Genomic DNA, 13,145 nt, shown 5'->3' on the forward strand with positions numbered 1-13,145 from the left:
GCTTCCTCCAGGAGCGATCGCTGGAGGTTCCTTCTGCGGACCCTTCCAGGGCGTGGGTGGTAGCGGGAAGTACAGCGGAAAGTTGAAAAGGTAGGGATTAGTGCCCTAATGTCAGCTCTGGGCTCGCCATACAAATCCCACAAACAGGCTTCCAGGCAGGTTTTCCTAAGAAAGCTGGTTGATTAGGAAACATACAGCGAATTGCAGAAATTGACTTGGAAACTTAGCAAGGGCACTAATGGAAGGGAAACTACAGAGATGGGTGCTATAAAGATGAAAGTGCACTTTCAGGACAAATGCTGGTTGCTAGGGCAACCCCCCAAGATAACATATTTTCCAGAAGCGATCAAAGACTAAACAGAGCTAGCGCTGAAAAACAGTGAGACCTTGAAACACCACCTGGCCTCCCCCTTTCCCAGACCGGTGCCTGACACCTAAGTCCCTGTCCTCCCCGCCAGGTGCCATCCCCAAATCTCGTTTTCTAACCTGGATCTAGCAACTCTACCCCCCATCCCCCACCAGTAGGGTTTCCAGCTCTGGGTAGGGAAATACCTGGTAATTTGGGGCTTGGGAGGGGGGATTTGTGGAGGGGAGGGACCTCAGCATGGTATAATGCTAGAGTCCAATCTCCAAAGCAGCCATTTTCTCCAGGAGAATGGATTTCTGTTGACTGGACTGGAGGCCATTTGTAATAGTGGGAGATCTCCAGGTACCACCTGGAGGTTGGCAGCCCTACCAACTGGTGGCCAGGGGTCACCTGGCAACCCTATCTCCAGGTGACCAAGAGCAGTTCCCCTGCAGAAAATGGCCCCTTTGGAAGGTAGACTCTATGGCAGGGGTCCTCAGACTTTTTAAACAGGGGACCAGTTCACTGTCCCTCAAACACTGTTGGGGGCCGGACTATACTTTGAAAAAAATATGAACAAATTCCTGTTCACACTGCACATATTTTATTTGTAGTGCACAAAAAATAAGAGAAACAATGCAATATTTAAAATGAATAACGATTTTAATCAACATAAACTTATAATATTTCATAAATATTTCAACATAAATACTTATAATAATATTTCCTAACAGGCAGCTTCCTGCAAGCTTTACTAGTCAGGAAAAGTAAGGCCATTTATGCATGGGAGGTTTTGCCTTGGATTTGCCACTCTCCAGATGCACATTTTCCCCATTCAAATTCTCAGAACTGGAAATGGAGGCTTATTGTTGAGTTTTGAGAATTTGGATGGGGAAAATGTGCCTCTAGAGAGCGGCAAATCCAAGACAAAGCCTCCCAGGCATAAATGGCCAGACATTCATCCTACCCTGTACCCCCGCTCATTTCCAAAAGCTCCAACAGCGTTTTAGCTGCTTGCATCGAACACAGGCACATAAAATTACTCAAACTTGCAGGACTGCCTGTAAAATCAAAATTTTCCCCATCCACCTTTTCGTTTAAAAATAAAATAAAAAAAAACTGTTCCGTTTTTCAGGACCCAAAGTGGATGCCAGACCAAGGAAGCGGGATTCGACACCTCACACAAAGGGGGCTGCGCTCAGAGGAGTAACTGACCTAGTAACCTACATAAATGCATATTATTTCTCCAAACGCCAGGAGGGCCTCTTCCTCCTGCCTAGAACGCGGCGCCCAGGCAATAAGGAGCTGGGGGGGTGTCTCCCCGCTTGCCAACGCCCGGGCGGGAGGAAGGGCAGGGTTGTCCCCGGCCAGCCCCCTCTCCCGTCCTGTCCCCCCCAGCTGCAGCTTCCCCCCAGGAGGCATCTCTGCTCGGGGACTCGACGATGCTCTTGGCGCTGAGCGCGGGGCACCTACCCCGGGGCAAGAGGTGGTGGTGGTGGAGGAGGCGGCTCTTCTGGGCAGCGGCGGCGGGCAGTGGCAGGCAGCCCGAGCTGGTGTGGTGGTTGGCCCGGGCCAGGGAGCACGCCCACGGCGTCTCTCCTCCTCCTCTGCCGTGCCTGAAACTGCAGCAGCGGTGCAAGGGGGGCGGTGGCAGTGACTGCAGGCCGGGCCAGAGCGCCGCCTGGCCCCCCGCTGCGGCTTCTGCTGGTCCCCAGCAGCCCAGCGCGGCTCTCTTCCACGCCTTCAGGCGGCCCAGCTTCAGCTGCCCGGCGCTGAGGGTGTGCCAGCTGCACACCACCGGCCCAGCAGCTTCCGATGGCGCCGCTGATGCCACCTCTACCTCCTCCTCCTCGGGTGGGCCGAACACCTCTCTCTTCACCAAGGTGACCGAGATGCAGTAGAGTCGGCGCGGCTCTCCTGTCCTCGCGGCTTGTCTCTCTTCCCTCCTGTGTGTAGGGAGCTGGGAGTAACTGGCCGGTTGTCACTTCCTCCCAGCATTACCTTGAGGCTGCAATTTTTTAAAGGGGCCGGGTTCAGGACCCTGACGGGCCGGATCCGGCCCACGGGCCATAGTTTGAGGACCCCTGCTCTATGGCATCAAATCCCCATCCATTTCGGTGGGAGATAGATTTGAAAGTGCTTAGCTTTGGCTGGACTCAGGTGGTTTCATATATGTTGATGTATCTACTTCATAAGTTAAAACCTTGGGACCCCTAGGAACATTAATTCTGTGAGGAGCTCGAGAGCTCTAAAATAGAATCTGCATCATCCTCATAGGGTTTTCAACATCCAGATGGGGCCTGGAGTTCTCCCAGAATTACAACTGATCTCCAAACTCTAGAGATCAGTTCCCCTGGAGGGGAACCTCTATGTTACTATACCCTGCTGAGGTACCTCCCCTCTCCAACACCCACCCTCCTCAGGCCCCAGCCTCAAAATCTCCAGGAATTTCCCAACCTGGAGCTGGCAACCGTACAACAAACTACAATTCCCAGAATTCTTTACAGGAATCAGTCTCCGTGTCTCCGTTAAAAATGGTATAAAATCAAGGTGACTACATATTAACTTTTTGCATTGAGGGCGGTGTTGCTAATGGCCATAAGTCAGCTGCGACTTGACTGCAAAAAAAAAAAAAATGTGGGAGAGAAAGTGGAGGAAAAATTAACACAAATCTGAATTGGTGGAAGTTTTACTTCCTCATTAGGAGCTGACTAAAAGTGGATTTCATTCCGTGTGGAAATAACCTTTGCTTAACTCAAATTCAAGAACCAGAAAGAAAGTAGCTAGAGCGCTTTGTCTGTTTATTCAGTTTTCAGTTTTGTCCTCTGGATGGAGGTGCAGATTCACTGTCTTATATTCGCTTTCATGTTGGTTCTCTTGTACTTTTCTATCTAACTCCTTCCTCATGGTTCTGTCAAAAGCCCTCTTACCCCAATACCCAAAGGGCAAGAAATAGAGGCAGGAGGACCAGGGATAAAAGTTTTAAATAGCTTTATTGCAGTAAGTGGAGCAACGTTTTAATCCAATGTATGAGCTCAAGGCAACAGTGCCTGGCACAAGCATTTTAAAGTCCCTCACCCCCAATTCGCTTTTGCCCTCTCCCTTTCCCCACTGGCTGAGGTAATCAGGAATTACAACTTCCCAGCCCGCCTAGCACATACATCTCTGATAAGAGCCCCCCCTCCCTCTACATACATCACATGTCTAATTAACGGCTCGTTATGCTGCCCCTGGGTGGTAAAGATAATATACATGAGCTCATTGAGCTTGCTCTGTAGTTCTTGCCTACGTAAATCTGTCCTTGACTAGCAACTAGCTACAATAAGTTTTATGGCTTCAGCTTATTTGGGGAGGAAAGGAACTGTGAGTTATTTGTGCTCCCTGCCTCATTACTATGGTATCTAGCCCTTCAAAGAAATTCTTTCCAACTATAGATTTGTGTCTGTTTGACCTAAGTTACTGATTTGTTTCCCACAGTTCCATGCCTGCTGTCAGGATACAGACTGTTAAGGGAGAAAAGAGGTTTTAAAAAATTAATTTACATATTTCAAATGTCTGACAAAGTGCTATGTGGAAAGCACATTCTGTCCCCCTTAAGACCCCCCCGGGCTTTAGGGGGTAGACCTCCTGGAACTCACGAACAAGACGTGGGGCAGAGACGTCACACTCAGCTACCCATTCATCATGGTCAGGTCCCAGGTGTTTCCAACGCACCAGGTAAAAGAGCCCCTTCCCCTTGATCTTGGAATCTAGAATTTCAGCTATTTCGAAGTGTTCCCCGGCAGACCGGGGTTGTTTTTTGACGACTGGTTCCAAGCCTCCTCCTCACTGGAAGTGCTGGAAAAGCTGTCACGGTGGGCGTTTGTAATCCGCGGCTCCGTTGAGCCGGAGGGAGATGAGTGCTACTCCTTCTGACTGGGCCACTGGAGGTTGAGAGCGTTGGACTTCCCTCGCCATCCTGTCACCTTTTGTCAACTGGGAACCTAGGAGGGGTAATCCAATCAACTCCGCCCCGAGAAAAACAGTATATCTGTTTTTAAACAGCCCATAATGTTACCTTAGGTCTTTCCTGGCATACTCGCCGTTACTCTGTTGGCTTGGTTTTGAGCAGCCTGACCACGCTCCCCTCCCGCCTCGCTGGCCGAGTCTATGGGAACACCTTGCCCTCACCTTTACTCTATTTTCTGCTATCTTAGCCTACTGGAATATGGGACAACTCCTCTACAAGATCAGTAAAGTATTCCCTCACCAATGATCCCTGCCACATTGGCAGCTGTCGCTACTCTACTGCCTTTTTATTTCTTAGACTCTCTGTATGTTTGTATTGCACCATTGAATGCTTGACTACATAAACACTATTAATTTGGAATCCTTTTGCCTCTGTCTTGATTTCTAAGGTCACAGATTACGGGCTTTGGTATAGTTGGTTGATCTCGCTATATAAATATTGTAGTTTCCAATTGCTCAAGCTAATTTCCCCATGGTGTTAGCTCCCTGAGCCCTTTCAGCATGGGAATGCCCACATTTGCCGGCGCAAACTTACACTGGCAAAAACGTAGGCGCAGCCCATGGAGCTGCATACAGCAGCTCTACAGGGGTTGGGAGAATGTCTCTTTTGGATTGCTGGCTGTGGTGCAGCAAGCTGCTTAGGAGGCGGCTTGGCTGCTCTGTCCCTGGCTGTGGCGCAGCCACCCCCCATATTGCACTGTAAATCTTTATTGCTAGATAGAAGGTTAGGTCATTAAAGTGATGCATTTGTCAAGTGTGAACTTGTTTGCAGTTTGTCCCCTCTTTGTGCCAGCACAGTTGGACTTCCCCTTTAAATGATCAGCACTGGATACATTGCTTTGCCTACTTCTTACTCCTGTGCAGTCAGCAGCATTTAGTTTTGAAGGGATTGTGAGAACTGATCACAGGATCATCTAGATTCTTGGGCAGACACCAAAGTCAAAAAAAGACATCTAAGTAGTAAATCTCAACTAAAAAAAAATCTTAAAGCAGATTAAAATCCTGTCTTTGAAACCAGTGGTAGAGGATGAGGAGTGTCAGCTGTATTAAAACAAAAACAAATTAATTCAGACACATCTAAATAGTTTGGCCAACAATCAGCTCCCTCACAGAGACCTGTGAGCAGGATGCGAACTGAACAGGCCAAGTGATGGAGCATAACTAGCACTAACCAGATCCATACCTACTTAGTTTCAGCAAAGTTGCTGAATCGTGTCTTCCAGCCATATATCTTATTTATGTACAAAGTTGAACTGGCAGGAAGCAAAGGCATGTGGGAACAACCCCAAATGCATGCAGCAGGAACACCTTTATTTTGTCTCACTGGTTCTACGTGTCGAACACTTATTATTAGAAAGAAGCTTGTGTAGCAGGGATGCAGAACAAAGCACTAATTCCTTTGGCTAAAAAAAGGTTCTGTCCCCTCCGCAGTTTCCTTCCCTAAATCAATTCTCACTGCCTATTAAATATATACTCATGAAGCTTTGCATTTAAATCTAGATCAAAATACCAGTCTCTTCTTTCTCTGTCTTAGGTAGGGGGAAATGCATCTCATAAATATCTTGCTGTACATCTTTCCCCTATCTGTATCCTCCCTTGTTCCTTTTCTGTAGCTTTTATCTGGAGTGCCCAGCTCACTATGATCTATAATGTAGTAATGTGTCAGGCACACCAAAGTAGTTTTACCTGCTGTAAAGAAGAGAAGCTGAGCACCTTCATGCTTAATTGATTTGAACGTTCCACAGAAGGTGTGACATCAAAGAACAACCTAATGGGTTTGTTACCCTCGAGACAAAACAGTCCACTTATACTAGGAGGCTGATCTTGAGCAGCAAGCCAGCAGGCAGTTCATTTTCCAAATCAATTTCTCTTGCTTAGATTAGGATTTTTTATTTTTTTATTTTTTGTTTAGGAATGGGAATAAGGGTTTTTGCATATTTTGTGGTTATTTATAGAGATATTTTCCCTTTTTTGCTTGTTTTAGTTACTTTTACTTCATATGTATTTTAAACTATTTTTATGATAAATCCTCTATACTAGTAAGGTTCTCAATATGATAACTTTGTAACTTTTCTATAACTGAGGAATTGGGCATTATGGATTGGATATCATAGAATCATAGAGTTGGAAGGGACCTCCAGGGTCATCTAGTCCAAATCCCTGCACAATGCAGAAAATTCACAACTACTGTACCTTTCCCCCACATCCCCAAAGACCCCTACACCATGCCCAGAAGGTGGGGGGGGGGAACCCTCCAGGATTCTTGGCCAATCTGGCTGGAGGAAAATTGCTTCCTGACCTCAAAGGGGTGATTGGCATTTCCCTGGCCATGTAAGAAAGGGCCACGAGAACCAATAACTGACACAACCCTTTCTGCCCTCCCTCTCATGATCTGGCTAAGTTCACAGAACCAGCATTGCTGTCAGACGGCCATCTAGCCTCTGCTTAAAAACCTCCAAAGGAGAGCCCACCACCTCCCAAGGAAGCCTGACGAACCACCCTGTCCGAAAGTTCTTCCTAATGTTTAGCCGAAAACTCTTGATTTAATTTCAACCCATTGGTTCTGGTCCGACCTTTCACACATTAACAGATCACTTCAGGATACAATGGTTCCATATTAACATACCACACCCTCATTAGCACATTATCTTGATACTTAGGACAGGACAATGATTAGCACATTACCTTTGATACTTTTTGCAGGACAATGATTCAGCTCAAACCCAACCCCTTTCTGACTATATATTACTCTTCCTACACACTTGACACTGAGAGACACTGTCCTTCAGTGTTACTCCTCTGAAGATGCCTGCCACAGCTGCTGGCGAAATGTCAGGAAACAAAATACCAAGACCACGTTCACACAGCCCGGATAACCTACAAGAGGCAACATTACAATTTACAAAATGACTTTACAGCTTCTGGTGAATGGCAACATTTACAATTTGTAATCTTGGACCTTTAAAAAAAAGTGTCCTCCTAACATAAAACAACTCCACCCCCCAGACTGCTGTTAATAATTCATCAATGTTTAAGATATTTCCTGCTAAATGAAAATACATTATAACCACCAACCGTGCCTTTTCTCCTTTCTTGATAGAAGTCCTTACAATGACTTTTAGAGTGACTATTCCCATCTTAATTCTCTTCCCCCACTCTTCCATGGGGCTTATGCCCAGGAAAGTGTTTGCATTGATTGACTTAACATTTCACTTCTCCAAAGGTAAGGAAGCAATTTTGTCTCTATCTCATTTACTTCCATTCTTACCTGCTTTCCAGTTCACTCCACAATGTGCTCATATATGAGTCACTAGGTGTTGATCTGCTTTGGAGAACGTGGTTTCAATGTGCCCTTGTAGATTTTCCCTCTCTGACATGATGTTGCATTTGTAGTTTTGCCACCCATAGGGTACGTGTTGTGGGCGGCGAAAGAAAACATCAAGACAGAACATGTACTAAGGAAGGAAGAGGAGAGACAGATGCAGGACAGTTGGAGTAAGCCGGAAAGTTGGGTGAAGGTTAGGATTTGTGAGAGGAAGTGGGATTCTAGGGTACAAGGAAGGGGGAAAGGTTATACAGGTGTAACTTGGAGATTTCAGACCATTGCAATAAAGCAAGTCACACAATTGTTTTTTGTTTCCTAGTGCATATAAAAGTTATGTTTACACTATACTGTAGTCTATTAAGTGTGAAATAGCATTGTGTCTGAAAAAGTATGTACCTTAATTAAAAATATGTTAGTCCTAAAATGTGATACAGAAACATGAAGTGAGCACATGCTGTTGGAAAAATGGCGCTGATAACTTGCTAAATGCAGGGTTGCCACAAACCTTCAATTTGTAAAAAAAAAAAAAACCCGATATCTGTGAAGCGCAATAAAGCGAACCACAATAAAATGAGGTATGCCTGTAGTTGGGCTACGATTGTGAAGGACTGAAAGGTGACTAGAGGCAGCAGGAAAGGAAATTCTCTAAACTTTGTTGGGCATGGGTGCCTGTGTGCCCTGCTATTTATCAGTCCATACCTTGATTGTACACTTCTAAGTTTCACAGATTTTTTTTTCACTTAGAGCTAGAATTTGATGCTTGCACACTTGACAATTTGTTTAGTTTAGTTGTGCTTGGCTGAGGAGCCAATGGGGCGAAGCTACCATCTGTGGGATTATGACTGAACACCTCTAAATCAGAATCCCCCCTAAGCGTAACGATACCGCAGCGCCGAGGAGCCTCGGTTGGCCTCGGATAGCTGGGCCGCCCGGCCAGATGCGGAGAGCTGTCCACCTCGGGAGTGAAGCGCGGCCGGAAGGGGGCCGCCTCTCGCCCGTAGCGCACCGCACGTTCGTGGGGAACCCAGGGCTAAATCATTCGTAGACGACCTGATTAGGGAACATTTAGTTACTTTATCTGCATAGCTTCCCGGTTCCAGTGGTGAGATCTTACTGTAAGAAGTGGATTACAAATTGATCTAATAACAGTCAAACAATACCTTTCTACCCGAGAGTCTTACAACGGAAGACCTTCACAAATGACCAAAATAACAACCCCTCCACTTCACACCATGTTACTGTGCCTCTAAGTTTGGCAACACACATGGAGACTGCACAGTATTGGAAGACTGCTAAGTCCCCAGATGTGAGTTAATTTTTAGAACTGCAAATTTAGAACAATGGGTGATCAGAAAAACTTGCATACCAAATCCAAGTATCAAAAGAATTAACAAAACCAAATGCATTTACGGCAAAACAATAATGTAGCAAAACAGTACTCCTTTGTGACATATATTAATAGGCATCTTATAAGTCTCCCTCACCATTTTAGAAAAGCCATCATTACTTTTCCTTGGAGCTAGTTTATGAAGATAACATATGAGTAAAAAACACACACACACCAGAACATTGGTCTATCATTCCCAATATTACTCACTCTGTTTGGTAATGGATTTTCAGGGAATCAGGCAGGAGTCAATCCCAGCCCTGGTACTCAAGATCTTTTTGTAACTGGATTTTTATACAGTTGGAATTAAAGCACTGTGTTGTGTATCCAACCATGCACAGACTTCAAGGAAGCAGAACTCATCCATTTCTCCCTACTGCTGCTGCCCAACGACACCCCCCCCCATTTTGTTCCTGGGAGTCAGCGGACCTTCAGGAAGAGCAGAGGAGGCAAAGTGGGAGGGGGGAATTGGCAGAAATCAGTGACCCCCTCTTCCACAAGTGGAGATGCTCTTCCATCAGAGGGATTGTGTGGCTGGATACACAGCCGCGCTGCATTTGAAACTCTTTCCCAAGCGGGTCTACTCAGCGGGGATTACTCCCAGGAAAGTGTTCTTAGGTTTGTGCTGATAGTCATGTAGGATCAGATCAGTGCTCCATCTAGTCCAGCATCCTGTCTCACACAGTGGCTGAGGAGTAACTCTGGAGGGCCAACAACAGGGCACAGAGGCCGAGGCCTTCTCCTGAAGTTGCCCCCTGGCAATAGTATTCAAAGGTTTGCTGCCTCTGAAGGTGGAGGTTCCCTTTAAACGCTATGGTTAGGAGCCATTGAGGGATCTCTCCTCCATGAATCTGTCTAATTCCCTTTTGAAGCCATCCTTGTCTTTGGCTGTCACTACATCCTCTGGCTGTGAATTCCACATTTTAAGCACTCATTGAGTAAAGACGTATTTCCTTTTGCTCGTTTTGAATCTACTGCCCATCAACTTCATTGCATACCTCTGAATTCTACCGTTTTGGGAGAGGAAGAAAAGTTATCTCTCTACTCCATGCATGATTTTATAAACCTCTATCACATTCCCCCTCAGTCTTTTTTTCAAATCTGATGACTTGTGTGGACTAATAACTGAAGCTGAAATATACCTGTGAGAATTCGTCTTCCAGTTTTTCAGCAACATATATCCTTGAATAGGGAAAATTTGTCAAATTTGATTTTTTAAAAAGTTGATGGTGTTTACATACAAGCACAGTAAATGGGTTAAACTTCCTGGAAGAATACAAATAAGAACTGGCACCGAAGTAAATATCTGTTTAATTTACAAACATCAGTAAATTTACTGATATCAGTCCAAATCAGACAAAGCCACACGGTATAACACATGTACATCTAATATTTTTCTTTTTTTTAAAAACTGGGGGGAAAACACCTTTTCACAGGGTACCCCAAGATTTACTGAAAGAAGAACACAACCCAATGTGAAGAATTTTTACCAATTTTATATTGTGATTTAGCAGCAACATAGTTAACAAAGGGAAACATTAGGGAAATAAAGTAGTTTTAATGTTTTTTGGGGGTGGGGAATCACAGTTCTTGGTAATACAGCCTCTCTCTTTTTAATTTTAAAGGTAAGGAAGTCCAAAGAAATATTAGTTTGTAAAGATCTACTTCCTAGAGTCATTTTCTACACACCAGTTCATTTGCTGTAAAGTAACGTATATTTAGGGGAACGCTCAATTCTATACACTTGCCATCTACGGTAAAGACATTTGTTCTTCTCTCATACATTACAGGGATGTAAGAGGTGACTTACTCTTTGCTACCATGAAAACTACAACTGGTAGTTGTTTCCAGTTCTGTCTGTGATACCACATGATAGGTTGATAGGGGGAAAAGAATTAAAGAACCCAGACCAAATCTATTTTACCCCAAGAGAATATGCTATGTTAGTTCTATTGCAAATATCCTGATTTTATGTCTTTTTTAAAAAAAAAACAGGAAGTACAAAAATATCAGGACAAATATAAATTAATATATATTAAAGCACTGAAAAAAAAAACAGTAAAAGGGGGTGGCCTAAAATGTTAAGTACAGTGTACTTTGAAACAATAAATATTTCTCAATAAACTGAATACTGTATAGAGCTGTTCAAAATTCATAGAAACCAAAACTCCATATTATACCTAATTTTCTCAACAATAATCTATATTTTTACCCTTAACATTTATAGTACAAAAAATTAATACTGGAAAAGGATGGATAAACACTTGATTTCTTCTTTTGCCAACATGCCCACATAAAAGTGTACATCAGAAGATTTCAGGGTTGTGGGGGGATCCTCTTCTGTCCAGGAGGTGAGATCCCCCATTTCCTCTCCAACTTGCATATCGAACGCCATACAAAACACATCACGTATATTTGTTAAACTTGCACAAGTGGATTCTTTTCACCTGCCATTCTTCTTCCTACCTCCTGGAAGAGTATGATATGGTGTTGTCAAAAGAATACAAAACCCCGCCAAAAACTACTGTTAAGAAAGTAAAAAAAGAAGTCTCTTGTTCTCGTTGATCGGTAAGAATGGAAGGGTCAAAAGTCACGTGGAAGGTGCCTGTTTATCTTCAGCATGTTATAAAGGACTGATGTTAAAAGCAGTTAAGTTTCCAATCGCTGTAGAAAGGTTACTAGGTCTTTATTTTATTTTTCTTCAATGATCCTCTTGGTCAGAAGAAGTCTCGCAGTTCAAGCACATGATTTCAATTTTTTTTTTGCAAGTGAAGAAAAAAATGAAGTCTTTATTCTCATAATAAAAATAAGTCTGTTCTGTATTTTACAATATATTTCAAATCTTTCCACTATGAAGCGTTAATTAGTCCGACATGGTCAATAAGTATACACCATTTAAAAAAAATAGACGTGGGCAAAATAGAGAGCGATTAGGAGGGGCACGTTGTACAGCCACACTTCACCACTTTCTCGACCTCATCCACAAACGACGACCCGTCCGTGCATTCAAAAGAGTATTTCCTCCTCTTGCTCCTCAGTGGCCCACAGCACTGCCCAACTGAACACCCTCCTCGGCATTCTAGTCTCGATACCTTCTTGGTCGTCTGGCACGCGGCGTAGCCTTGCTGCTTTTGGAAGTGATCTCGGATTCGTTCCCCTCGACAAGAGATTTCTGAAACAAGAAGGAAAAGAACGCTCATCAAATTACATACCTTTTAATGATATTAGTCCTACAATGGCTTCTAATGTCCACTTCTAATAAGAGGCTTCTAAATATGGTTTTGGGTGTGCATTGTGATTGCATTACGCAATGGAAAATAATGGTTTTGATACGCAGAATTAAAACCGGACGACACTTCTTCAGATCAATGTATTTTGCAGTGATGATTTATATCTAAACCATAAATATAGTATTATTACAACAAGAAAATTGGAAATGTAAATCTTTTTTTTTTCTTTATTACAAAAATACGCCTCATCTATCCTTAATGGCATAGGCAGCTGGTTCCTTTTACTGGTGGGAAGTGCTTGAGACTATATGCAATTTCATTTATTAGACCTGGAGTTAAATATTATTCAATCTGTTATTTAATAGAAGTTACATTCCACTAACTGCATAAATTACCAAGGCATAAAACCAGTTTAAATAGAAGACATCTGGTTTAAAGGCTTGACCTCCCCCACCCATTCTATTCTAGTCACATTGATGCAAAGAACGAAATAAATAAATGCCTGCTCATGAAAGAAAGACAGCAGGAGAGGAAGGAAGACAGCCTTGATAGACAAGGGGAGAAAAGAAACAAGACAATGGAAGGAAAAAGTCATCCTGTTTTCATCTATCTCACCTGTATAATTCGCTGTGATAAATCAGCTGAAGATGGGAGGTCAAAAGTAGAGTTTGTGATAAAACTAGGAGCAGAATCATTGGATTTGGCTTCTCAGTTGCAGAAGGCAGAGAAACAATAAATACAGAAAGATACAGCAGGTAAAAGGCAGCAGTTTAAATATAGCAAAAAGTCGCTTTTGAATAAAGGAAAAAAGGGGTGACAGCAAAATATTTGACAAAGAGGAAAAATCTT

General features: G+C 43.6%; 1 protein-coding gene across 3 annotated transcripts in view; it reads right to left on the reverse strand.

Moving 5' to 3' along the window:
* Positions 1-11,766: 11,766 nt before the first annotated feature.
* SLIT2 (slit guidance ligand 2) overlaps positions 11,767-13,145 on the reverse strand; it is a 353,730-nt gene continuing 352,351 nt past the window's right edge. For 2 of the 3 annotated variants that reach the window (XM_056855205.1, XM_056855202.1), the window contains one exon: positions 11,767-12,238. In XM_056855205.1, coding sequence (XP_056711183.1) covers positions 11,997-12,238 — 242 coding nt within the window. In that variant the 3' untranslated portion in view covers positions 11,767-11,996. Of the gene's footprint in view, positions 12,239-12,911; positions 13,001-13,145 lie in introns of all 3 variants that reach the window. The other variant, XM_056855201.1, reaches the window with a different exon arrangement.

This window comes from Euleptes europaea, chromosome 9 (genome assembly GCF_029931775.1).
Source record: "Euleptes europaea isolate rEulEur1 chromosome 9, rEulEur1.hap1, whole genome shotgun sequence".
NCBI classification, from domain to species: domain Eukaryota; kingdom Metazoa; phylum Chordata; class Lepidosauria; order Squamata; family Sphaerodactylidae; genus Euleptes; species Euleptes europaea.